Source organism: Falco rusticolus, chromosome 1, assembly GCF_015220075.1.
Source record: "Falco rusticolus isolate bFalRus1 chromosome 1, bFalRus1.pri, whole genome shotgun sequence".
NCBI lineage: Eukaryota > Metazoa > Chordata > Aves > Falconiformes > Falconidae > Falco > Falco rusticolus.
In genome coordinates, this window is record NC_051187.1 from 101962319 (window position 1) to 101989202 (window position 26884).

The 26884-nt window shown below is 42.9% G+C and overlaps 1 protein-coding gene across 4 annotated transcripts; it reads left to right on the top strand.

Annotated features, from left to right (window-relative positions):
• The first annotated feature begins 526 nt into the window (after positions 1-526).
• RASSF6 (Ras association domain family member 6) lies at positions 527-26660 on the top strand. Of its 4 annotated transcripts, none has more exons than XM_037392111.1 (11): positions 527-640; positions 11705-11794; positions 17735-17813; positions 19037-19188; positions 21151-21242; positions 21691-21875; positions 22189-22290; positions 23536-23587; positions 24484-24602; positions 24695-24792; positions 25567-26660. In XM_037392111.1, exons 2-11 carry the CDS (start codon positions 11739-11741, stop codon positions 25640-25642), a joined length of 1011 nt encoding a protein of 336 aa, XP_037248008.1. In that variant the 5' UTR covers positions 527-640; positions 11705-11738; the 3' UTR covers positions 25643-26660. The 4 variants fall into 4 exon arrangements, with proteins under 4 accessions (XP_037248008.1, XP_037247989.1, XP_037247998.1 ...); XM_037392092.1 differs by lacking the exon at positions 527-640 and adding an exon at positions 6856-7081; XM_037392101.1 differs by lacking the exon at positions 527-640 and adding an exon at positions 6856-7033.
• Positions 26661-26884: the final 224 nt, after the last annotated feature.

Here is a 26884-nt window from a genome sequence, read left to right on the forward strand (position 1 = left end):
GGCAGCTTGTTCAGATTCTTCACTTGTAAGGACATGTGTACTGGCTAGAAGCAAGGTATCGCCCACAGGGCTGAGAATGACAGTTTCAGATGGAGCAAATTCCAAACTGGAAGACACACCCTCCGAACAACTGCACAGGGAAGGATCTTTCCAGAATTTCAGCATCTCCTAAACAGCTATTGACTTGTTTTTGTCACTTTCACAGGAACAAGCAGAGTTCATAATCCAAATCATATAGTGATTTTCTGTACTGCCATGTTCCATTTGCCTCCTTTCTCATCTGGCTTTGATTTTCCAAAGCATTTCTAGACTGGAAAGGCATTCAGATATCCTCAATGCTGAGATCAAATTTTAGCCTTGTTAATTCCCATGAAACGTGGTGTAGGTTGTAAATGTGTTAGCCAAGCACTGAGAGAAGATTTAGTCCTTCAGAGTTAGAGGCTCTATTGTTCCAACCAGCGCCACCGAAATGCCAGCACCGCCTCTGCCATCAAGCTGAGACGTAACTGCCACCTATCGCGCACAGTGCTCACCGCACTCTAGGACCCTGCTCGTAAGAGTTTGGGCCTTGGATATCTGAATGAGAAGTAAAATGTCATCCATACAGTTGGACGCTCAGGAGAAGAAGAGTTATGACACAGTAAGTATATAAACGTATTTACTCTTGGTAAAATATTCTAGGCACCTGGATGCCCACAGGGGTTATTTGGTGGTGTAATAGAAAAGCAGCAGTATAGAAAGAAAGGAGTATTCCAGAGCAAGCAGTTGCTGTGTCTATGGGGTGATTTTCAATAAGACTGAGCAGCATGGAGCAGTGTCTCAGTGTCAGATGATGAGCTACGGAGGTCTCTTCAAACCACCAAGCCCAAGGCAGAGCCTCTGAGTCAGCCCAATCTGGTTTGCTTTGCACTTGCTCCCTTGCAGTGCTGTTCTCTGTTGTGCTGATGTGAGATTTTCAAGAGCAAATTAAAAAATAAATGCCACAGATGCTTATAGATCATCTGCTCCACTGTCTGTTTAGAAGTACAAAACCTAAAAAGTCAGCTCTCTCCCTGAACAATTTTTATGATGCACTTCAAGGATGTTATTTGCTTATGCAGTCAATATTCGTTATGGAAATGCTTTTAAATCTCAGATGTTGCTGGTTTTATACTAGCTTCCCAGCAGTTTGATGTATCACTCAAGTTGTTTGCGCTTAGCAGCATACAATGAAGAACTGCATGCCAAGCAGGGCCACTGGCACGCAATGTAACGAACGTCTGGACTGCGCAGCAACTGTGAGCAAAGGAGCGTGGGCTGCTCAAACACAGAGGCGGGCTGCAGCTGCCAGGCATTCCCCCCATGCCCACCACCTTCTGATTCCTCACTTCATAGTCACAGAGCAAAGGCGGAAGAGTACTGTTTCTCACGCTATTCCTTTGCAACCTGAAAACTTTCATTGTGCAAAGAATTAGGGATGCACAGGTAACTGAAACATTTCAGTCTGCTTTGCTGCCATGACAAACTGTATGTCCTCATCTGTACAGGAGAAGCTCTAGTGTGTAATGGCTCTTTAAGGAAATCTGATTTTCTTCTAGAATGGAGGCTAGAATAAATGAGGTGGTGTAAGTGTGAGCATGCTCTTCATACTCTTTATCTGGGCACCTGATAGAAGAACACATCACTGGAGCTGAGCTCTTGCTAGGTGACTCGTGGTTCAGTCTCCTAGGTCCCCTAGTGAAGTTGCGTGCGCTGAAAGGTTATTTTCCTTCAGTATTGATGGAGTGTCATGATTTTATGCCATCATTGGTTCAGTAAACTAGTCATGTAAAATTTGGTAGAGATGTCACATAGTTCTGTATCACACAGTCTTTACTAATTTGCTTTATAATCTCAAACTCAGTAAAACATTGGCTAAATACAGTTTCCACATCCTTTCTCGTCCTTACCATTTTCTTGAAGTCTGGAAAGTCTAGCCACACTGGCTAGCATGGCTTATCATTCTTTCTTAAAGCAACTTCCATTTAGTGCCCCAAAGCAGAGTACTGGGTGAAAAAAAAGAGTACTTTCTGTTGGCAAGTGTGAAGAGAATGGTATCTAGAAACCTGAACCATTTTTTTTAACCACTGAAGTGTTTACATACACAATGGCAAGGTGTTCACATGAGTGCTCTTTAGCCTATATCCAGCCTAACATTAAGCTAATTTGACCTTAGGAGGTTTTTGCTTCATAAGTATGACTCAGCATCAACTGCTATGAAGTAGGAATGTGTGTCTTAGTGTAGTAGTATATTTATAGAACCATTGAATGGTTTGGCTTGGAAGGCTCCTTTAAAGGCATTTTGGTAGGACGCTATGTAATAGTGACACTCCTGAAGTGCAGTTTACCTCAGACTTTTTTTTCAAATATATCTTGCAGTTTACACACAAAACCAGTTGTTGCCAGGCTCTTCCCTGAAATTTTGCTGGAGACTTGCATGTGCCCAGACCATCTCTGGATCTGGAACTGTGTAAATTTTCAGAAGATGAAATTCTGAGGGGAAAAAACCTGTGTCTTTGAAAGTCTGAGTGGTAGGGGAGCGAACGCTGACAGCATGACAGTGATCAGCCTCCCAGATCCCCTTGAGCTCAGTAACCTGCAGGCACATTCAACAGGGCTTAGGAGCGTGCTGCAGACCGTACACCGGGGATACTTAATCATTTCATTATGCACTGCCATGTACTGCAGCAAAATCAAGAAACCAATGTCTGATTTGCATTGTGTTCATTAGAAATTAAACTTGGACTGCTTACTGGTAGACTTTTTTGTATAAGGTTCGTGTATTTATAACACAACTCTAGCACTGGTCTTCAGTGGAGCCAAGACATTTCCCATTTCTTCACCGAGTTCGTGGAGAAAATACTGACTTGCATATGTACATCTGCGATGCAAAATATCATGGAATTCGGGTTATTGCTGAAGTTTGCTTTAGGATTTGGGACATCCTAGGATGAGGAGAATGGGAAAAATTCAGGCACAATGATTGTCCCCTCTCAAATAGTTATAAAACACTGTGCAAACTGAGTCTTCCCATTTACAATCTAATGGCAAGTGTAGAAGTAACAGTAAAATTAACTGGTTGTTTTCCAGGGCAGTTCCAACTGCAGCAGGTGGGTATGCTTTCACAGGAATGATGGTAATAGCTGCAAATCAGAATTCAGATCCAACGCTTCCCCAAAACTCTCATTTAGCTCTAGTACGATGATTCGATTATGGAGAGTACTAGACTAGTATTTTTTTAAAAGAATAGAAAATAAGAAACAGTCCACACTATGACAGAACTGCCTTAAGAAAGAAGTAATTAAAGAAAAATCATTAGCATATTGGAAAGATGAGCCAGGTGCTACAGTCACATGACCCTTGATTGACAGTTACAGAGGAGTGACCTGAGCATAAAAGGATCCTGTATGGGGAGGGGTGGTGGTGTGTGCATGTGAGAGAGAGTGTGGGGGTCTTGATTGTGGCTCTCTTTTGAGGCTGGGGAAAGCAGTCTGGGGGTTTTATATCTTTAGAATAGAAGAATACAGATATAGAGTGATAGAAAGAAGTCTGAGGAAGTGATGTTTTATAGAAAACTTTGAATTTGAGGAAAGGAAATCTGGCTCTGGAAACCTTGAGTGTGGAGCAGCTCAGGCTTCTAAGTGCTGTGTAAGTTGGCTGGGTGTGGTGAGGTTGTGATCCTACTCCTGGTTGAGCTGTAATGGAAGTGAGAGGCTGTGTGGCTGTAGCCCTTTGGACAGGGCAGTTCTCTCTGGTTCTGTCCTTTATAATATTTTGTAGCTCCAGGCAATGAAAAATCTTGTATGGCTTTATAAAGCTCTCTAGTATCAAGCAAGTGACTCAATGGGTGTATATAGCTGTGGTGCATGACTAATGGTGTTTCAGATGCTTAGGTAACACCTGCCCCCCTAGCAGAGGCTCAAGAGCACAAAGACAGTGATATCTGCAAGCTGCTTTCCATGCAGGTGAAGGGGGAGTTCCTGCTCTTTAAATAGTGTCAAAACCTGTAGCCTTTAGCACATGTGCTGCTACAACCATCAGCTCTGCTTCTTTTCTATTCCTTAAAAACCTGTGGCCCCCAAAATTCACAAAATGGTGTGTGTGAGGGATTATGGCCCATGACACATTACAAGGAGTTGTAGTGGATGTGAGCATTGCATATTTAATTAGCTGAGCTAATCATCTGCTTCCTAGTTTCTGTTTTCCATGCTTATCAGCTGTGTCTGCAAAACATGTCTTGGCACACAGGTATTGCTGTTGGCACTTTGGTGTGATGACAGAAAATAATCTTGCTGAAGAACGGGAGGCCCTTTGCGGGGTAAATCTAGTTGTTTAAAATTTCTTGGTTTGTTGCTGTTACCAATGCAATCCTGCTGCTAGTGTTTGTAATTTAAAGGAAAGAATTGCTCCCTTGTTTGATGTTAAGTTCAGATTTTGTCAGTTGAGGTTCTACTTTTGAATTCCAGTAGCTGGCTTAGAAACTCCAAGAAGAATTTTCTGTGTTTGGAATTAGTGATCTGAAGTTGGCCAGAAACAGCTGTTTGCCAGCAGCATTAGGGATTTTCCCTCTCACTATAAAGCAGAGAAATCTGTTGTGAGCTCATGTAGGTCCTGTTGTGTTTATCAAAACAGTCCCACTAAAGCCCAGCGTGTGTTTATGACCTTGCCGTGGCCAGCCTGCTTGTTATGATTGTGTGCTACAAAAACAGGAGTCTCTTAGTTTTTTCCACTTGAGATGTTCTTCTAGCTTTAGCAGTCTGTAAGTTAACTGATTTGAGGCCAAGTTATTAAACAGCTGAGCTCCAACTTCCAATTATTTATTAACTTGAAAATATTTAACTTTTAATTATGCAAGGCACAAGAAATGTAGCACAGCCTTCTCTCTCCGTTCTAGAGAAATCACGGTTACCCTTTCATTTAAGAGGTGAAATAGTGTAACAGAGTTGTGACTTGTTCTTAGACTTCCAGGGCATAAAATCTATGTTTATTATGAAGGATGAAGAGGTAATGCGCTCTGTGCATCAGTTATTTATTTTCCTATGAAAGGAATACTAGCTTTCTGTTTCTTGGAGTTTACAGTAAACAGATTCCTGTGGTGTGGCCCTAAAGACCCCTTCCCCTCCCCCACCATGTGATGCTGTTCCTAGTCTGCACTGACCAGTCCCCACAAAGTACTTGCCAGTTAATTGCGTGTGACTCAAATGAGGGCAGAACTTGGCCCTTGGTAGGAGTAGTTCAAGTGTGAGAGTGAAATGGAGAAACAAACCTGAGCCACGTTCTCCAAGCCAGTGTAAAATCAACACATCTGGCTTAATTGGAAATGCAAACTCTGGGCCATCATTACAATAGGGCTTTTTGCTGCTTTATTGTATTGATTTCTCACCGAGACATCTTTGCATAAGTAACTGAAGCACTGGGTTTTCAAAACTTGCTAGTAAATTTTAAAAAGCTCTCCCAAAAGCTTAAGATAATTTTAAAAGAACAAATAAAACCTCAAAAGTTGGGAGTCAGGATGAACCTTCAGTCACACTGAAGGGTTAATGTCACGCTGCCCTGTTGTGAGCTAATTATGTGGTCTTCAGTTCTAAAAATACTCGGATGCCTTTTGGTACCTCACAGCTTTACTGTGTAAGTGTCCAGCAGGGTGGCATACTTGCCAGAAATGGATGGATTTGATGTTATCTTAGTTTAGAGGCTTGAAGGTGCCAGGCTGTGCTTGCTCTCTGATCCAAGAGCAGAGCGCTCAAGTGTCTGTAGCTGGGACAGGAACAACCAAACCTCTGGTTTGAAACAAGTTGGGAAGTTGCATGGTTTTGTGTTAAACAGTTACAGATGAGATGGAGAAGCTCCAAGCCCACCTCAGCATGGAAGCTTGTATGCTGTAGTGAATTGAGCAAAAATCTCCTTCCTGTGCTTGGAGAGATGCCTCAATGTTATACAGACACCAACAAAATCCTTAGTTACATATTTTTCAGGTGCAGAGCTAGAAACTGCAGCACAAACTGTAACCCCAAATATCAAGTGTTTTGCCTTGTGTGTAGAGCAGTGAGTCCAGCTCCGGAGGAGTACACCAGAGGATAATGATGTGATCAGGAATCAAGTATTTATGGATCTGTTCAGCCTTTCTGCCACATAAATTTATATAAAGCAGAAGTAACTCTATATAAATCACAGGCCCCGTAAATGGGCACAAAGGCAAATTCGGTATTTTTTATGCTCTTCTCTCTGTGCAATAACTTCCAGTTTTAGGCTTGATCTTGTGAGTAAATGGGTTGCTATAAATGGATGGGCAAGCAGGAACTGGGAAGGTGTGTGTCAGTTTGGCTGTATTTTACAGTTTAAACATCTGCTTCGAAGATCAGCCGCTGAGCAATGAAGCTAAGTGGCGATGCACTCTCTCTTGCAGGCACAGCTCTTGCCTAATGAGTAATAATCGTAAGACTATTATACAGTTAAGCAAAAAATTGAATGCACAGCTCTATGTGATTAAGTGATCGAGCTGTGTTGTCACAATTTCTGTCATAATGTTACAAATCATACATCTGTACTTAAGCATGATCTGACTATGCATCAATTACTCCACCAAATGCTAAAGATTGGTGCATGTCTGGAGAAGGGAAAATTACTTTATCCTTCGGATTAGAAAACAGACAAGAGGTTAAAGCGTAACAGTGCTTTCGGCACAGGATGTTTCAGGGTGCGCCCTGTCAGCAAATGATTACTGAGAGTCAGCAGGTTGCCTCTCATTATAAAGTTAGTGATTAAAGCGTTAACTGGAGCCTCTCTGTAGGTGTAACCCTGACTAAGGGAGTGCTCCTGTCAGCAGCTTGCAGGAAGGAAAGTGGGTAGGTAAATATTCCCGACATGCACCAAGGTGTGGGGAGTGTCCTGGGTTTCCAGCACTCCCAGTTTGTTAAGCAAAATAGTAATTAGCACCTCTGTGGATCCATGAAGAGGCAGAGGTAGCTGTCAGCCAGCGCGATGCTGTCATGCCTCTGCCGGGGCTCAGTGAAAGGTATGTGAAGCTCCTCCTCTGCTTCTCCTTCTCTCATCGTAGGCACAGGTAAGTGGAATGTAAAGCTGGAGCTGTTCTGCTTGCCGCGTAACCCGCAGTGTCAGTAGAAAGCAAGGTCCTTCACAGTCACCCAGAACTCAAGTTAAATTCCTTTCGGGTAATTAGGGTGCTGGAGGGAAGGATAAATGTTCGGTCAGAAATTCTCATCAAAGAAGTTCCTAAATCTCGAGGTGGCTTGTGTGAGTCAGAGTAGTGATTAAAATGGGCAGATAATAGTGCTGCTGCTCGGCATGTACGTGGGCATGAGCCTTCGCTGCCATTCATTCAGTCACCGCTGTGATTTGAAAGGTTACGTCGGTGACCTTGTCTGTTCTTTTTGGCAGGTAAAAGCTATCTTTCCTAAGAGACCTGAAATAGAAAGTAACTCCTCTTCATAATAACAGGTTACTTGGTGTGTAAGACCGATGTGGTGCAAGCACTGCTCTGTCATCCTGCTGTGCAGCGAGGGAGCTGGTGTCTCTCCCCCTTTGTGACCCAGGCAGCTACGGTGCCATGTGTGCAGATAAATACCAACCTCCCTTCCGTTTTGGGGTCAAAGCCCATTCTGAACCTGCCTGAGCAGAGGAGTTACGTGGTGTTTTGTATTCGAGTAATGCTGTTACTGCTCTGTACTGTAGCAGTTGTTAAAATAGAGTGTAAAGTTGTCTGCAAGACAAAGAAAAGAAGCCCCTTGTTTTCAGTGGGGAAAATGCAAGTGTTTGGACTCAGTACTTTCTTTTGATTAGACCTTTGCTTTGGTGGTGAGGGCATCTACCTTGAAAAAAACAAACCAGCTCCCAAAAACAATTGACCCCAACGTGAAGGACCATAACTAGAGCGCGTGACTAGGTAAAGACTAGTAAAATAATTCTGCTGATACTGAATTTCTTGTGTATGTGAATAAATCATAAACTAATTTTTACAAAATCAGGTAGTGGTCCAAAATTTTTCTAAATACCAGACACTTATGAGTTTAGAAAACGGCTTGTGTCTACGTGCTGTTGTGCCTGCAGTGCAAAGCTCTTTGTGCTGTACAGAAGATTAGGTATATATGTTGTTGATAGCTAAGTAAATAGACAGCTGAGTTTTGTAGTTTCTGTACAAGAAACTGAGAAGGTTCACCCCATCCTGACTTCCCGTGGTTTGGGAACAGCTTTGGGAAAGACTGCTTCGGAACGTCTTGAAATCTTTGGGGGGGGGGTGGTGGTGGTGGTGGATTTTTTAGTTTTTAAAGTTGGCAGGAGCTCTGTATAGCACACCACTTGCTCTGCAAGTCCCCATCTTAATATATGGATGCTCCGAAAAGCACATCCAGGCTGTTACATGCAAATCAAAATGCTATTTTGCTGTTCCTGCTTGGCTTAGCTCTGGCTGTCAGGTGTCCTTCTCCTTCCAGCTGTCCTCTGCAATGGCCTCTTTTCATCCTTGTATAAAAATCTGCATGGCTGTTTGTTCTTACCATTGCCTTGTCATTCCTCCACTGTCCTGTCCCTATGCTGTCCCCTTAAGCAAATAACTTAAAGATCACGGTATTTAATAAAATTAAGCTAGTCCTCTCATCTACCTCTCCATTAACACTTTGACTTTTTCTTGGGAAAAAAAATGTATTTCTGATGAGTTATAAATCTTATAGAGAAGTGAAGTTCACTACCTTTGTGAGATTTGTCTTGTGCCCTTGATGCAACTGTTGATCCTCTCGCAGCTTTGGGTTTGTGCAGTGGTCTCTTTTCCCTTTCTTTTTTCCTAGACTTCTCCAGCAGTTGCAGTCTTCCTCTAGAGTTCCTCATCTTGCATCTGCCCCACTTCTCATTGACTTATGTCATTCCTTCCTGTTTCTTTTCTTTCCTTTCAGAAGTATTTTAGGCTTCAGTCAGTCTTCCTCTGAGCATTAAGTTTATGCTTAGTTAAGTTTCAGGCCAGGGGGTTAGTCCAGCCAAGGTCCCACTTTCAAGGTCTTACCTATCTGAAGGAATTCTGTGGTTGTGGTCCAGTTTAATGTCATGATGAAGATGCCTGTATGACACCAAGCAAGTCAGGAAACAGCTTTGAATAGATGGCCACAACCATATATTGTTGGAAGAGCATGTTTTTGTTAGTTCAAATCAAAGGCAACAATGGAAAAAAACGCATCTTGCTTCTCGTGTTTGCTTCCTCGAAAGAACTACAGGGGAGAGACATGGAAAACAATAAAATATCAAGAAGTGATAGAAAATGTGACAGATCTGTGGGTTTATGGAGCACCAGTGTAAAGATACTGTCATTTGTAGTGTCACATAATTGCACTGCGGAAGTCGCTGTGGGTGCTTGACCTGTGGGTTTCAAGGTTGACTGAAAATAAAGGTCGCAAGATGTCTGTAGCCAAAATGCAACTACAGGAAGGGTACATTACATGGGGAAGGGTTTTATCTCTAGCGTGAGCTGTGATGTGGGAATGTTTTGTACAAGTCTGATAAGCAGAATAGGTCACGTAGCCCAGGAACATGTAACGAGTATTTTTTATGCTTCTGCACCAGCCGTAGAAGAAAAGGTCAGTCTGTTCAGGCTGGTTGGGCAGTGAGGGAGAGAAAAGAGGAAGGTGCTGGTGAAGATCTGTTCCCGTCACCAGCTACTCTTCCTGCTTGTTTCATTGCTTGTTTCATTGTTTCATTCATTTTAATGGCATCCAGCTGATTCAAGTTATGCTCAAGGTTTTTATGGCAAATAATTTAGTTACATTCATGATGTAACAAAACAGGTAGTTCAGTGATAATTTCCTTTTTTTTTCATGTGTACATGTAAAGATTGCTTCTCTCAATCTGTAGAGATCAGCTTTTTCTTTAATATGAATCATTTTAAGGTCACATTCTATTAAGAAGAACGCGACCACAAGCAATGAAGCAGTGCTAGTGCTTGCCAGTCGCTGCTCGACAGTTAACAGCGGTGACTTGGCTGCCCACTCTTCTTAACGTGTTGTTTCCTGACAGATGAGAGGAAGCTTAAGCGTATATGCAGTTATTCAAGTGCCAACATACATAAACTCCTCTGCATCTTTTAAAATTATTTTGAAATTACACTGGCATAGGCAGTTGATGCAGTTAAAGGTATTAGTAAATCACATAAAAATCAGATTTCAGGGTGTGGCCAATGGTTACTGCACTCATTTCAGAGGCCAAGAAACAACACCATTGTACTGGCGTACACCAACTTCTTATATGCAAACTCATGTCTGTACAGAAGTCCCTGGGCTTATTTGGCTTTCAGGTGTGCTTTTGCCTCGATGGGTGTCACCCAAAGGACAGCAGGTATGTGAGATCCTTCCTGTTCCACCCACTTTGGTGGTTCACTCTGGTTTTAGAGGTTTTGAAATAACTTCCGATATGTTTTGTAGAGTGAAGATACTGTATTTTTATGTGAAACTTCTTGTTTGTTTGTACACACATTTTTTTAAAGTCCTTCATCTGTGAGTATAGAAATTTCATGTAACTTCTTCTAAACCAGAAGCTCAGCAGTGTAGGATCATTCACACAGAAGCCAGGTACCTACTCTTTAGCTAGCTATGATCTTTTCAAGCTTGAATTTCTTTTATAAATTGATTTTCTGAAGGCTACTTGTCGTTAGTACTGTAGACAACAGAGTACTTTTTGGATGTCCTTGTCCAGGCTCTGTCCCATGCAGCTGGAAGTCAGACTCGAGTCAATCTCCTGGCATGAGGGAGAATGGACCTCAAATGCTATTAGGCAAATTCCTCTGTCGTCATGCCCAAATAAGAGAGCAATTAAAGTGGAATGACCAACCTCCAGTGCAGTCGCTGGAGATTTTACTGCTTTCTGTGGGATTCATTCCCACCCCTCCTCCCCACCCCATCTGCGTGATGCCACTTCTTGGGCTGAGACTCAGTTTTTTCAGTCCAGTATCAGTTGTCAATCTTGAATCTCAGTCTCTTCAGTTACTTTCCTCAGTCTGCCTTTTATTCTAGTACCTGAGGGGGAATGAAAGCAGGCAAGACTCCATAATTAAGCTTGTTGAAGAATGCATTGTTGGAGTCTCATGAGTCTGGCTTGTTGCCTACACAACATGCTGCAATCACTACATGGAGATCTGTAAATTATATTGCTACATCACTTTAATTATAGCCTTGTTCTCTCTTTAATATCTCAGTTGCTTTCTTTGTGTGCTGCAGGACACTGCCAATGATCAACACTTCTTCTCTTGCCTAGTTTTACAAACCTGGTTATGGGTGGTGTGCTGAGTCACTTTTTTTTTTTTTGTGACCCTGGGCAATGCTGTATACATAATTAAGAAATTAATCCTAACCAGTAAATGAGTTGCAGTTTCAGCCTACTAACAAGTGAAGCATCACAGAGTTGTAGAGTAGCCCTAGAACTACTTGAGAAGGTCCTGGTATATGTGGTACTTGGGATTTAAGGTACTGTGATATACTTGGTGGGAATGTCTTATGGGTCTTTTACTAGGAGTGGGGAATATGTGAGTATTGAGGCTAAGTACAAAGTAGTCAATATATGGGATATTTAGCCCTTAGCTTGAGTGTCCAAGCCTGTTTCACTTGGCAAACCAAGACTTTGTTGTTGTATTTACCACATAGTCTTTTAGTGGCATTAGTGGATGTAATTATTTTTTTAACCTTTTGTTTAGATTAATCTCTTCTGAATAAATCAAGAAAGTGACTATGAAAGCACAGCATCTACCTTCTGTTTGCATCAATGAGGAGAAGTTCATAACCAGGTAAAGGATCAAAAAACCCCAATGTTTAATGACTTTGCGTTCTTTCAAGTTACTCCATATTGACTCATTAACAGGCAATCCTGTGGAGAGCTGAGCTTGTAGAGCAGCAACTTCTACAACTTGCTTTCTGTGTAGTATCTACAGAACAATGTTGCCCTTTATATGGATTTCAAAGAATAGAGCATTAAACCTTTTGGTTTGTGGATTTTGTTCATTAGGTAGAACACTACTTTTAAGGGATACTGAAATAAAATTCCAAATTAGGGAAGACCACCTCCCTATCTTTGACCTATTGGAATTGCATACAAGTTCCAGTGTTTAATGTGAGCACTCCTTGAGGCATGGGGTTGGGTCTGTAGCCCCAGACAGCAGGGTTTCTTTGCAGAACCTATTGGGCTGCCAGCTCTGTTCCGGGGTGGGTGAAAGTGGTTCTTTAACGTACTTGTAAAAACCTTGGAATTGCTCTCCAACTGTATTTTGTGGGATGCTTTCCCACAGCTAACTTGGGCTGGTAGGAATCTTTCCTAACACTGCCGTAAAACCCAAGCCACCTGGCATGTAGCTCCATCCCCCTTTTAGAGGTTTAATTTTTCCCTGGTTGACCAGAGCGCAGGAGCTGGAAGAGGGAGCTCTTTTCTCACTTCATTTCCATCTGCCTTGATGTTCCTGTGGGAAGAAGTTAACTGTAAACACACCCAGGGATGGGGCCAGTGATAAATTTTATCATGCTGCAATAGGTATTTTCATCTCAATCCTGATGCTCTGATATGTGGTGTGAGCAGTGCTGGCAATTTCTCCCTTTTTAAGGAAGGATGTCAGCTTTGCTCGAAGCATGCAGGCAATAAATGCATCCCTCCCGTTCACCTAAAGAGTTGTTCCTCTTATATTGCAACTAATTTGGGACATAATGCTTTTGTGTCAGAGGTAATTAATCTGAGTGAACTTTCATGTACTTGGCATACAAAAGCATTAGGAAATGTACCAGATGAACCAATGTCTCTGGGGTTTTATTCCCCTATATGTTTGCCTGTTCAGGTGGTGAGAAGTGGATCCTGGTTGAGATCCTTCTGCAGTACGGTCATGGTTTTAAGTATTGTTCAAGTTTCTTTGCCTTGCAAAAACCCAAATAAGTGTTTCCAGAATCACTAATGTATTCTGTGTGTACTCAAGCTTGCTTCCAATGCAATTTCCAGACTATCGTCCCTCATCTATACCTTGAATCTGCTGTTACGTTACTCCTCTTCCAGTTTTATCATGCGATTCTTGCTGATGTGGCAAGCCTGCTGTTTGGGACTTGCACAAGTGCTGGATCAAAGGGCTGACCAAAACGTGTGGGATTATTTGGCTGCTGAACTATTTTGTCTTCAAGCATAACTACCATAAATATCCATGGATAAATGCGTAGGGCTTGGGGGAGAAGAGGGACACAGGTGAGTTCTCCTGGGTTAGCGTTACAAGCAAACACAGCCTGGGCTCTGTTGTGGTTTACCCCCAGGGCGCTTCACCTCGCACCTCCCTTGTATCCTGCCTTCATTCCAGATGAAAGTGGTGGATCTGCAGTAAATGTTAGCTGTTTCAGGGTTTGTCTCTAAGTCCTTCTACCAGTTACTGGGCTTTGGCTTCCATTAATGGCTGCATGTGGCTGTTGTCACAAAGCTCTGTGCTGTGAGAAACAGCCTTGCAATGCAACAGAGCTGCTGCTTTCCTGGCAGGGTAACTCTGACGGGATGACAGTCTGCCTCTTGGTTCGGGAGGTTTCTGGGCCTTCATAGGGAAGGTGTGTTACAGTAAGATTTTGTTCTGGGCCTAAAAGAATTAAAGGTAGATCTTTTCTGATGTCTCCACCACACAAGGGCAAATAAATCAGTGTGAGCTGCTGCTTAATCTCTCCCTCAGGGCTTTTCTCATTGCTTGTATGGTTTGTCACTGTTGGTTGCACTAATGCAAGACTGAAACCTGAAAGATTTATTTGCGCAAGCTTCTGCAGAAGTGATGGAAAGTTTTTCTAGATGAGGCAAGAAACTAAGTGAAAATCTTCAGAGCTTGCTCTGAGAAACAGAATCCGCCTCTGAGATAACCCTTACCACATTACTTAGTGCTTGTAGCCTTATGATTTTATTTACCTTCATAGCCAGCACAGACCAAGAGCCACAGATGGGCCCTCAGAATGCAACCCAGGTCCTTTTGTAGTGCTAATCTGTCTTCAGGGAATTGATCTCCCTGACTCTTTCATCTGGAAAAAGCTTGCAAAATAAGTGGTCAATAAATGATTGCTGAAGATATTAGGCTGCAAAGTGTAAAAAGACTTAATTTTAAGCACCTTGCAAGCAGATCAGTGGTCTATCGCAACATCTGTCAAACAAAACTACATATCTCCTATTTGCATGTTAATCTGACATTGCATCTGGATTTTGCCTGCGTGTGAGGCCAAGGCGTGGTTAATCTTGCTTACCTTTAGGAGCACAACCAAAATTTTCCTTGTATCTGATTCATATCTTAAGTCTATTGAAACTTCCCCTGTTGGACGGATGACCTGAATACAATCCCTCATAGCTCACGAGACACAAAGAACCTGTACTGAGCTATTCCAACGCAACAGAAAGAGAGGCTTTTACCACCTGTAGCACTAGGATTTAAGGCCAAAGTGAGTTGAAGTAAATGTTGTAAATGCTGTTTGGAAGCCCAGCACTTTGATAAAGGCACTTGAAAATATTTTTAGGGGTATTGCAGTAAGTTACCAAGTAAATAATTTACATCTGGAGTGCGAGAAGGGAATGCAGTTAACCTGGTTGAGTTTAGTGGTGCAGCCCTTGTCCTTATGTTACCTGTTGAGTAAAAGCCGTGTTTATCTTTTCCCTTTCCACCCTGGGAAAAGGCTCACCAAGCAACAGGACACCACCAAGTCCCCTTTATGAAGTGGAGCAAGGGAGGGATAGGGTATGCCAGGGAAAGCTTTTCCCTCGCGCACACTGCCTGCCCCTCTGCCCCGAAGGTGGCATGCACACATTGACTGGCCTCCCAGCTTCCTGCTCCAGTGTGCCAGTAAGGCTGTGGGAAAGCCACGTTCCTGCTGACCAGTCTCGATGTCAGGCTCTTGGTCAGCAGCGGCCATTGGTCCCACTCCTTGGGCACTCTGCAGTGTCAGATGTCTGCCCACCGTGCCCCCAGGGGAGGTCCTGGTGCTACAGGTCAGTATCTCATGTAGGGACTCGTGTCGCAATACAGTTCTGCTGAGTGTTATTCAGGCAGCGTGTTCTCCTGGTGCTTTGCGTACGTATAAATTCTAAGTTGTGGCAACTGAAAAAGAGTCCTGCATGAGGCATCTGCTTTGACCTCTTGAAGAGGCTGTAGGCAGAGGAGGCTGAAGGTGGAAGAGGAGCGCTTGTGTTGTAAGCCACAGCAGAGTGTGTGTACTGCGGGGGTAATGCTGTGACAGTCCCAGGAGAAGACTCTTGTCATCCAGTTGGTACACTTAAAACTTACAGCAGTTTCCAGCCAAAATGATGTGTGTTTCTTTGCATAATCTGTCCCTCTACTCTTTTGCACTGATTTCTTGGAGTTCCTTAATATGCTCAGGTGAGATCTCTAGAGCAGCACTGACTTCTTCAAGTTCACACAGTCAACTGTGCAGACATTTAAACACCCAGTTTCAGTGAACTGAGTCACAATCTGGTCAGAGAGTGATGCTATGAAATAATATTCATTTCACCCCTGAAAATATCCTACTGAACTGCTCTGCAGTGATGGAGAAGCTGATCCCGTTCTTAGGGGAGAGGTCACTCTTAGATTTGGCATCTCTGATAAGGGTGCCACTGTCACCATCAATTATGTCCTCATGTTCTGGGATGTGTTGTGACAGTTACAGGAAAACAACTGTGAAAAATTCTGCTGAAACTATTCATGCCAGTGTTTCCAATGCCCCAGGGCTGGGCTGTGAAGTTCCTTTGTAACTGTCTTTTGCATGGAAGGTAGTGTGTGATACGTTGCACATAGTCTTGGTCCGTATATTCCTGCATCTCTGACATTATTTCCTGGATGTTCTTGGTGAGCTTTTGAATGTTGGAATCTAAAAATGTAATTTCTACTGAGCATCATTACCATGTGTGATTTGTTTTTCAGTGACAGTGCTGGAAGTCAATTCTTGCTTTTGTTTTTGGCGTGTGTTTATGATCTTGATTTTTTGGTTCTTTTGTGGGTTTTTTTAACTTACAATTGGTGTAGGAGTTGTAAGAGTACTTCTGATGGTATGTGGGTCTTGAATAGTTGCAGTAGGTCTCTCTGGAACTTCTGAGAAGAGTTTGCAAATGCTGTCTGTTTTGCCTGTGGTTCCGCTGTTGTAATATCTCATACTAGACAAAAACATGGAAATAATAGACACTATTAGAAACAAACGTGGTGTCTTCACTCACCACTGCAAAACAGTGCATCAAACAGTCTTGTAGTTAGTCATCTCAGTTGGTGCTTAAAGTTTGTCCGCGAGGAAGAATTCATACACTTCCATGCAATTTCCCATGCTTAATTATCTCTGCTAGTGGAAACTGCTTTCTGGAGTGACAGTCCGAATAGTCTTTGCTGTTCAATTGGTGTAGGAAAAAGCGTTTTGTTCTTGATGGTCCTGAAATACAGATCACTTCTTTCTTCTTTTGGTCCCCCTCTTTAGCCTGAGCTGCAACTTGCTTTTTGTCTTCATGGTTCATGCCACTGACATTTCCCCTGCTCTCCTTTGGACTCTTTCAGCTTGGGGTGTATCTTTCTTTAAAAGCAGTGCTAAGAAGGCGATGTCCTTTGCCCAAATTCATTCTCGAGCTGTAATTCAAGCAGCTTTGCTCTGAAGAGGGTATTCCCATGTATGTCTACTTGTATGGTGCTTACGTCTCACCTGACAGTGTGGCACTGCTGACTTGGCATCAGCAGCTGCTGAGCAGTAACCAGAAGGTGCTTTTTTCCACAGCACCAGTGTTGAAGCAATCATGCCCAGCCTGTGTTTGTGCAGTGTGGCATTTATTGCTTCTTATCTGTTTACAACGGCTATATGGGCATGCCACTGATGGGGGCCGTCCACAGCATGGCTGCTGTTAGCTTGGGTGGGGGTGGCGGCAGTTGTGGCTTCTAAACTGGGATATGCGGTAGCCCTAACTTGGTTATTTTGAAATGCCATCAGATTTGAAGCATCTTCTGAAACCCTCTTGTCCTGCAGCATTGTGAGTTCATGAAGGATGGAGACAGGCATAGGTCTCTCTGGTGGTGGTTCTTTTAGTATTGTTAAACATCATTAGCACCAGCGTGCCTCACATTGCCTCCGTGCCTCAATGCAGTGTTTTCAAAATAGAATGTTTTGCTGCTTTTTTTAATTGCATCGTGAATTTTGTTTGAAATCAGAGATGATGGGGCAGGTTTATAATCCTTGCTTGTTGGCAGAGGTTCTCCTCATCTCCATCCTTTCTCCTCTGAGAAAAGACTTACTGCAAATCTGTTATGTTTCAAGCAGGAGGAAAGGGAAATGTTTTCTTTAGGCATACTGTATTTTGGAATGAGAAAAGTGTCTGAAAAAATATAAAACTCCAGTGGAAATGGTCATGGGGGGCAAAACTAATTGTTACCGAACTAAAATAATCTGTAACATGGGTGTGCTTTTCCTGTTTGCTTCCCCCTCATGACTGTAACAGAAGTCCAAAGTACAGCTTATTCTGGGGCAGTGCTATTAAACTCATGTCAGACCATGACTAATTAATTTCCTCTGTGTATCAGGTCTTTAAAGAAACAACCCAGTATCCTGACAAAATTTTACTCCTGGAAATTGACGTATTAATCATTAACAAACCTGTGTACAGGTGCAGTGGGTAAACTGATACAGGGTGTTTCCTTGCCAATTAGCATCTCAATTTTACAGTGATAGAGAAGTTAAAAAGTTATTCTTTTTATTGTGATCTTTTATTCTAGGGAACAGCTCCATTCTCTTCTGAAGACTTATAACTCTTACTATTCTGATCAAGAAAATCTGCAGCTGTCACATAATCAGGTAAGGATCTAAGTAAAAATAATAGAGGGAGCACGATGTAATGGTAGGGAAAGCACTAATGAGCCCTGGTGTTTAATGCAGCTAGGCTGAGCAGTGTAGGATGCCTGTTCTGTTTTAGTATATTAGTTGGAATATATCAGTATAAAAAAATGCCACAGCAAGTGCCAGAGGCAAATGCAGTGAGGAGAAGAGAGCAGCAATAGGTTTGTTCAGACTAGTGGGAGTTTCAGATGTTTAACAGTGTGATCTCCTTGCTATCCTATTCCTTAGCGTATCGCAGGAAATCATTCTTCGGCTTGATCTCTCCAGCCTTATATCATTAGCTGCTGGGGGCAGGTAGTACTGCAAATACTTCTGTGGGGTGCAACTCCCCCCGGTTCCTTCAGCTTGAGCCCACAGTGTGCAGTGGCAGGACTTTTGTCACTTGGGGTAAGGGGCGACTCTCCTCGAATATGAGCTTGCCATACAGAGAAAATGCTCGCAAGTAACACCCTGGGAACAAGTCCTCTGTGGAGACCAGAAGGGCCTGTGGAGCTGAAGGACAATGAAAGCTTGAATTGTATGTCTCATACCATAGGGTCCCTGGTTTAGAGGTCTGAGCTTCCTTCTCAAGCTGCGTTTCTCTTGTTTTGCTGATATCAAGACCCAAAAGGACTTCAGAGCAGTTCTGGGCCAAAAGGATCTGAAAACAGGCAGCCCCTGCTTCCAGCTAGCTTCCAGCCAGCTTGTTTTGCAGTGACAGCTCTAAGTCGGCAAGAATGGGGACCGATAACAGGTTTTGGACTGATGCAGTGCCCTGAGTCAACAAGGACAGTTCCGTCGACTGCTTCTTTCTCCTTCACCGGCAGTCTTTCCCTCCCCTTAACCACCTTCTTAGCACCCAGGTTTCAGAAGAGGATTCATCCAAATAGAACAGATAGGATTTGGCTTCCAATTGTATGGAGTTATGGACGTATTGGTTGGAAAACCTCCCAGCCAGAGTCAGACTAATGCTGATGCAAGATCAGATCAGCTGCAGCTTTAGCTAGCAGTTTTGGAAATACCTGAAGTATTGAGATTACACAGCCTCTCTAGGTCACCTCTTCCAGGATTGTCAGCCTCAGCAATTTCATCGTGTTCCTGTTAATCTGAGGGGAGATGGACTGTTAATACTTTCTTATTATTACTCTGTTATTGTTGTGTGAATAAGTGGTCCATATTCCCTTTTCTTTTTTTTTTTTCAGCAAGATGAAAGCAAACCGTTTATTGAGGGAATCGTGTCAATATTTTGGGGAGTCCGACATCCTATCAGATTAAAAATTCAGGATGAGAAGCAGATACCCTCTTTTGTCACCCTGAAGTCAACAGAGAACGCTGGTTTGTTCCCTAGTAAAAGGTAATGTATCAGCTTCTATAAGGAGGCAGACTAGTATTTCAAGACAGCTCATGTAGGCGGCTTCGACATATATGGGTGCTTGTATACCCCAGGTTCCCTGACGGCTGTGGCGGCTGCTTGCACAGCAGTACTCTGTAATTGGTGTGGTCTTTCAACAGCTTCTGCAAGGCAGAAGGATGTGTCTTTGTAGCTTCCTTGTCTGCCTTTGGGCTTAAGAAGAGTTGAGAAGGTGGAGGAGGCTGCTTTTGTCTACACTGACTATTCCCATGCAAGCACTGGGAAATGTATGTCTATATGTATGTCTTTTTTTAAAAAAAGCCAGATAAGCTCACATGTATATGTGTACACCTAATAATGTCGTTAGCCCCTGAAAGACCTCGTGGTGACGCACGTTCTACAGCATGAGGCAAAAAGCTGGTGAGTTAGTGTGAAGTGACTGTCTATCACAGGTTACCTTCCCAGGTGCTTGTGATGTGAAACCGTTGCTTCTCAGGGTGAAGGTCAAGCCTGGGAATGAATACTGGCTTTGTCCATGCACAGTCTTGTGTTAAAGCCCCTCAGAAACATGCCCAGATCACCTGTTCCTCCAGGCTGCTGCCTGTGACATTTCAAATCTGCGTGCATTGCGCTGATCTGGCCCCTGCTAGATTGGCCATATCTTCAAAAACTGGTGTCGGTCCTTAGAGCATTTCTTCTTTCTGTTTTGAATACTATTTCCCAACTGTTGGTTGGTGAATTTTGAATTGTACCTGATGAGCTGAAGCTGAGTCATGTGTAATATGGAGACTGAGCCAATGTTTGCCCTGAATGACTCACTGACAAATTCTGTTTTTGAGCTTGGTTTTTTATTTATCCACTGTCTTGGATTGCACAAGGTACATGTTTAAATTGAGGATTTAATTCTCCCATCATTGCAAGCTGTGGAGTTCCAGTAAAGTCAGGGACTGTCTTCCTCCCTGCCTCTTGCTGTTGAAGGGAAGGGCTGTAACCTGGCGGGAGCAACTAGCAAAAACTCGAGCCTGAGGCACATCTCGTTCTCTTTGCTTACCTTGACCAGGTCTACTGATACGGGGTGCACGTGGCCTGGAGGACAGGGTCCGCTCTGGCAGTTTAAGTTGTGCTTTGCCCTTTATTTCTTAAAAAAATTTGACTGGTGGAGATCTGAAACTTAAAGTAAATATTAATTCACGATCACAGAAATGTGAAGCTGCCCTGACATGCTTTAAGGTATGCAGAGCAGCTTGTCTGTTTGATCTTAAATGAACTTTTTAAATGCACAGAACACAACTGAGATTGTTGTTTGGCATGTTGCTTGGAGTTAGTTGAATATTGTTTTGAATATATATGGGAAATGAATTTTTAATATTTGCCTACAAATTGGTTTATTCTCAGTCAGAGCAGTAACTGGCCAAAGACTTTCTGCTACAGAGTTTATGCAATGAATTATGGAAATGTTGGCATAAAGAAAGTTGGATTTTACGCCAGGGCAGATTGACTTCCCTGCTGTCGTACAGAACTGCTTTGGATGGCACAAGGGGCTAGTGTAGTCATGTCGCCGTCTGTATAACAGACGTGATGCGTCCCTGTGACTGTTGAAACCACAATCTGTATGTGTGTTTTCTGTATGTCTGCCTGGTGTCCTACATGTTATGAATCCAGGGCATTGCTATAAAACAGATAAAGAATTACTCCAAATTATTTAAGGGACAGTGTGGTCAATGTTCAACAGGCTCTAAATAGGATTGTGTCACGTTTGGGATCCTTAGTCATAACACATTTTACTAATTTTATTATGACATAAACTAAAATTACTGGCTTCCTATACCACACTGAAGCATGTAGTTGTGTTCTGTAAAGCTTTGAACTGGTATAGGAATGGATTACATGAAGCCTGGTTACAGGAGAAATTGTAATCACTGAATTAACGAGTAATCAACTATAAATATATGTTTGGTATTTCAGGGGGATGACACGCTGGGGAGAATTTGATGACCTGCATCATATTAGTGGGGAGACATTGAAATCTACTGAAGAAAAGCCAAACCCTGAGAAAAGTTAGTAAAAATTCTTTGTTCTGAGACTGTACTAGTAGGGAAGGCCTAACGTGTCAAATCTTTTTCTGTCTCTGTTTAACATTCATTATGTGCTAGTGAAACACTGACTTGTGACTGGTTAGTAAAAACCATTGCTGTGCAAATAACTTTTCAAACAGCCAGAGCTAACAGGCTGTGCTTTCACCAAAGAAATCATTCCCAAGAAGCGAACAAAATAGCAAACTGTGGCCAGTGTAGACAAACTATTGCTCTTCATCAGGCACCTATACCTTGCTCCTCTCCCACTCCCCCCTCAAAAATAATTGGAAAAAAAATAATCCCTCCACCAAAAGACATAATTACAAAAAAAAAAAAAAATCCCTCTGCCAAGAGCCTCCTTCCTGTGGGGATGCTGGCAAGGAGGGTAGAGCAGCTGTACAATATGCTGATGCAGTTTCGTTTTGTCCAGGTTATTCACCTTACGAAAGCTGCACTCTGAAGTCCAAGAGCGAGCAGGAACATGACTGTGCTACCCTGCCCAGGGCCGGCGGCGATGCTGCGGCTGTGCGGAAGAGGACCAAGTTCCCCATGATGTCGAAGACAGAAGTAGAAACTCACAGGTTTTCGATTAATGGCCACTTCTACAACTATGAGGTATGAATGTGCTTGTCTTTTCTCACTCCAGGTTAGGCTCCGGGACAGGTAACACATCCAGAGGGTCCCTGCTTGCTGGCCCCCCTGTGTGGCCAGGCTGGGGTTCCTGGGCTTTGGGCTCAGTTCCTGGGCTCTGCTGGGGAAGGTGGGTTTCATGTGTGCATGGCCACTGCCCGCAGGATCCCAGTGAGAGTGGCAGCATACCTGACTGCTTGCTTTGCCCCAGAGCTGTGCTGGATGACATCCTTTCAGTGATGTCACTGCATCCAGCAGTCCTCACATTCACACCCTCATGCGCTGTTTTTGTTTCTAGACATCAGTCTTTACTCCGGCTTTTGGATCAGAAACCAAAATAAGGATCAACAGCCAGATGAGCACAAGACAAGTGATAGAACAATTGCTTCGAAAGTTTAAGGTAACTCCATGTGCTTGCAGAAGCAGGCGCAGCCGTGTTCCAGAGATGTTGACTCGAGTGTGCGACAAAGGAAGGAAATAACCGGGAGGGGACAGTGCATAAATAGAGCCCCCCTCCAAAAAAAAAACCACCCACAGGGGCCATTTTTAAGAAATGGTTTGGGTTTATCTTACGAATGTTTCACGGCGGTTTGAGGCTAGAGAAGTTATATTGGGTGTCTAGGTGGGGGCTTCTCTATTAACTCATGCGCAGCAGGGAACCGTGCTGCGGCGCTTGCAGCGTTCCCCAGCACGGGTGAGGGGTGTGTAATGCACATGCCCGTGCTTCCCTCTGCTGACGGGCCCTAATAATTGCATTTGCCTTAAAGTGGAATTCTTTTAGCCCGGGTGTCCGGGAGGTTCATCCTGTTAAATGCAGGCACATGAAAAGCTGCAGAAAGTCAGAGTGAAAACTAGTGCTTGAGATCTGTGCCGTACTGACTTCTTTTCTTTCTTTTTTTTTTTTTTTTCTTGGAGTTTCTCTGGTACCATCTCCTATAAACATGATTATACTCAATAAAAAATGTTATCTACCATTCAGGCTGCATGTTTCTCCAATGCATTTATTCTCTGTAGCTTCTTAGTGTGCAATTTTTGATAGTTTTCCATTTAACTTGTCTAGAGACTTTGCTATTGCAGAATCACTTCATACGGTTAGCAACACTTGGTAGCGTAAGACTAAAATGAGAAGTTGACTTCTATGAATAATAACATAAGGAATGGGATTACAGAGCAAGTTGTAGAGAATAAGCTGAAGAATGAGTGTCCAAAAGGACTGCTATTTTCTGAATGTGGTTGTGTGGGCAAGTGGATAGGAAGAGATCACAGGGTTTTATCCTAAAGGTGATACTCTTGGCAAATTTGTGGGTCACCTGAAAAGTAAGTTGTGTGAAGTAGTTAAGGATGCTCCAAGGAAACAAGACTGGAAAGATCTAAGGTGCGGTCTAAGATGGTATGTTTCTGATTTGGGCAATATGGTAACATAAGCAATTGCAAGGTAGTGGGGTACAGGGACGATACATGTGGCAGTGTGGATTTCTATCTTACTCAAACCCAGCTTCCTAACTCTTACACAGACAGGATCCCAGCCTCAGACTTTGACCTAAATGTCTGAGTTAGAAGCACAAGAGAATTATCTGCTGACAATGAAATGCTGGGGAAGTGTATCAGTCAGTCTGAACAGACTTTTTTTGTTTGTGTTTAACAGATAGAAAACAGCCCACATGAATTTGCACTTTATATTATCCATGCATCCGGAGGTAAGCCAGACACTGCTGTGTGATCACTTCATCCCTGATTCTCCTCTGTGTGCGTGTGTGTAGACCGCTTAACTTGGAGTGACAGGATTCTGCATGGGCATCTGTCCTGGTTTGGGCAGTGTGAGTGTGGGGTGGCATTCTGGCTTCTCTGGAGACCCCCTTAGGGGTGTGTGGTCCTCTGGTGGAGAGGAAAACCTGAGCAATTGTGTTCCAGGTGCTTTCAGTGTGCTGCCTGGGCAGTTGGCTCAGCTCAAGAGGCCTTTGTTCCTGTATTTGAAGGCCACGTTTCAGATGCTTGCCTGCTCTGACTTCCGTTCTGCACAGCCATGCTACACGCATGGGATGCTGGTCTCTCCCTGGTAGTGTTACGGGATATTGTAACTGACATTTTTGGATGGTAGTCCTGGATCACAGGTGTCTAGCTGAAAGCAGTCATTTTTCAGTGGAAAATGTTTACTTCCACAACACAGTTTATATCTTCAGGAAAAAGGAAATTTGATCTTCATTGAAAGGAATACCTGAAAGAATGGGGGACGCAACTGATGGGCCTGTACCTTAAATGTCAAAATACAAAGCTGGAACAATGCTTGAAAACTGTGAAGTAAATTTTGTTTCAGGGAGTCATGGCCCAGCTGATGGGTCTCTTAAATGCTTACTTGACTACTGAAATTTGTATATTTTCACACTACTTTGTGTGGCATCTACCCATTTCTGTGAAAATGCATAGTAGAAGTTAGGTGTCACATCCTCCTGCAGATATGTATTAGAGACTTGTATCTCCTAATTGCCCAGCAGTCAAATGCAGGATCGTTGTTAAGAAAAAAGACTGATTGCATGAGATGTCTAGAGGAACTGTTGTATGTTCTGTGTGTCACGACATGTCTTGTAAATCCTAGAGAAGAAGCAGCTGCGGAGTGGAGACGTTCCCTTACTGCACAGACTCTTGCAGGGGCCCTCAGAGAAGATTGCCAAGTTTTTTCTCATGGACCAGGATGTGGAAGAGATTAGCAGTGACGTATGTATATCACCAGGTCCAATAGTTCACAGTATTTTTCCCAATGAGCATAGTTAATAATGTAAATATGTTTCTTGTTGTCTTCTTGATAGGTTGCTCAGTATATTCAATTTCATCTTCCCTTTTTGGAATCGATTCTGCACAGGATAAATGAAGAAGAGGAACAGGAGATTCAACAGACAGTGGCAAGGTAAACAGATGTAAAATGCATGGGGTCACTTTGAGTCCAGGAGACTATTGACAGTTATGGGCTGGCTGAAGAGGTGGATGCATTTACCTAGAGGAGTGCAGTTAGAACACTGCTGCGGCTGCTCAAGTGAAATGTGGTGGGGTTTATAATCCTTTCTGTATCCCACATACCCAGGTGAGCTGCTGCTGTTAAAGATTCTTAAGTAAATAATGACTACATATACATGGAGGGATCATGCTAGAAAATTTGGACCCTCAAGGTCACTTCTGAGGCTTAGACTGGTTTCTCTGTTTCTGCTTGATGCTGTGTGTTTCCTTGGAAAGCACAAATGCAGTATGTACTGTGGTACGATTTAGGTAGCACAGTATTTAGGCTAGACTAGTGCCAAATTCCTATCGTCCCTTTAAAATTTCCCTTCTGGTAAATGGCATGGGTTCTTCTGACAAATGGCATGAGTTCTTCTGATGGCAGCTGAAAATGCGCAACAGGTACAAGTTAAAATGCCCTGCTATTTCTGAACGTATGTATGGGTCCTGGGGTCAAGCACAATGAGTCTACACTAGCTGTGGATCTGTTATCAAATGGCTGTCTGGTCAGTTTGAATCATAAGTGGCCAGGAAATGTAAAGGAAAAAATAAATAGCAGTTGTTGTTTTCTATCAGAACAGCTTTCATTACAAAGTATTTTAGCCATTCAACTAGCACGTTAGAATTGAGGTTGAATTTTTGCAGGATTCTATGTTACTTAAAAACTTTCTCCCTCTCTGTGTCTCAGGTACCTAAAAGAGAAGAGTATGATATGCCAGCACCTTCATAGTCGAACTGTTAAAAAAACAGAGACTACCGTTTGATGCCAACAGCCTCTTGTGAATACCCCACGCACCGCCTTTGCCCAGGGGATGTCAGTATGCTTGCTTGAATGTGCCGTGATGGAAGAACACTTACAGCATGGGGTGTTCCAAGTGCTGAAGTCTCTTCCGATAATTACGCTATCAAAACTGAACCCACTCCTCTACAGCTCTGCAATACAAGTTGCGACCCACCCAGGAGGATACGCTAGATCCCCCAAAAGACAGATGCTGAACCTGGCTTGAAGCTTAAGATGGGGGCGTGTGTGTGTGTGTGTAGGAAATCTCATTAAAAGCACAAGGCTTTAAAATGTACTAATTTGCAAACCATTATCAAAAGTCTAGCATATGAGAAAAATATTGCAATAAGCAATGTCTTAATTGTACAGAAAAATATGAAAATTAAGTGGTTTTCCTTCCATTAGCAAAATGTTGAATTATATTAGGAGGAAGCTTTTCAGTAGAGATAAGTGGCAAAAGTTATTTATGTAACTAAGATTGCAGTTAGGCTTTTCACTTATCTTAACAAAACAAAGCAAAAGAGCACTGTATAGGAGAGCCCTGAAATCCCACTGGCTTCAGATTGGTAGATTCCTAACTTGCTTAAAGCTACAGCTAGAAAAATATAAATGGAAACCTCCCACTTAATAGCTCCTCAGCTCTTAAACAGAAAAGGGAATTTCTCTCTGAAACATCTCGATGAACTGCCAAGTAAGAACTCTCATGAAATACCATTACATCTGCTCGATTGGGTCCTGAAGGCACCTCAGCATTTGCTGCTGTTGAAAGGAATGATTCCATGTCACTTCCTGGAGTTTGTATTTGAAGAGGGATGTGGAGCACTCAGGGAGGGGCTGAGCATCAGAGCCGTGCCGGGGCTGGGTTGGCAGCCTACCCATGGATGCGGTTTTGGTACCATCTGGCCCTAGCACAGTGTGCAGCAGCGAAGCTAGCAGGTTATACAGAATGCTACAGTTCAAATTACAGAGATGTAAATAAACCCCAATTTGTGCACCGTTAATTGCCCACCTGTATTAGTTTGTCTTTTTGGCATGGTATCTGTGTTGTGCCTCAGCTGCCTTTGGCTTATGCAGATAAAAAGATAAAACCACTAAGGAAATCAACATGCACAAAATGTGGCCTAGAAATCATGTGGAAGAAATCAGACATGAAAAACTGTACCCTGCCAGAGATGATGTTACTTGGATGGTAATTTAAAAATGAAAAGTCAATGTGCTAATTGAA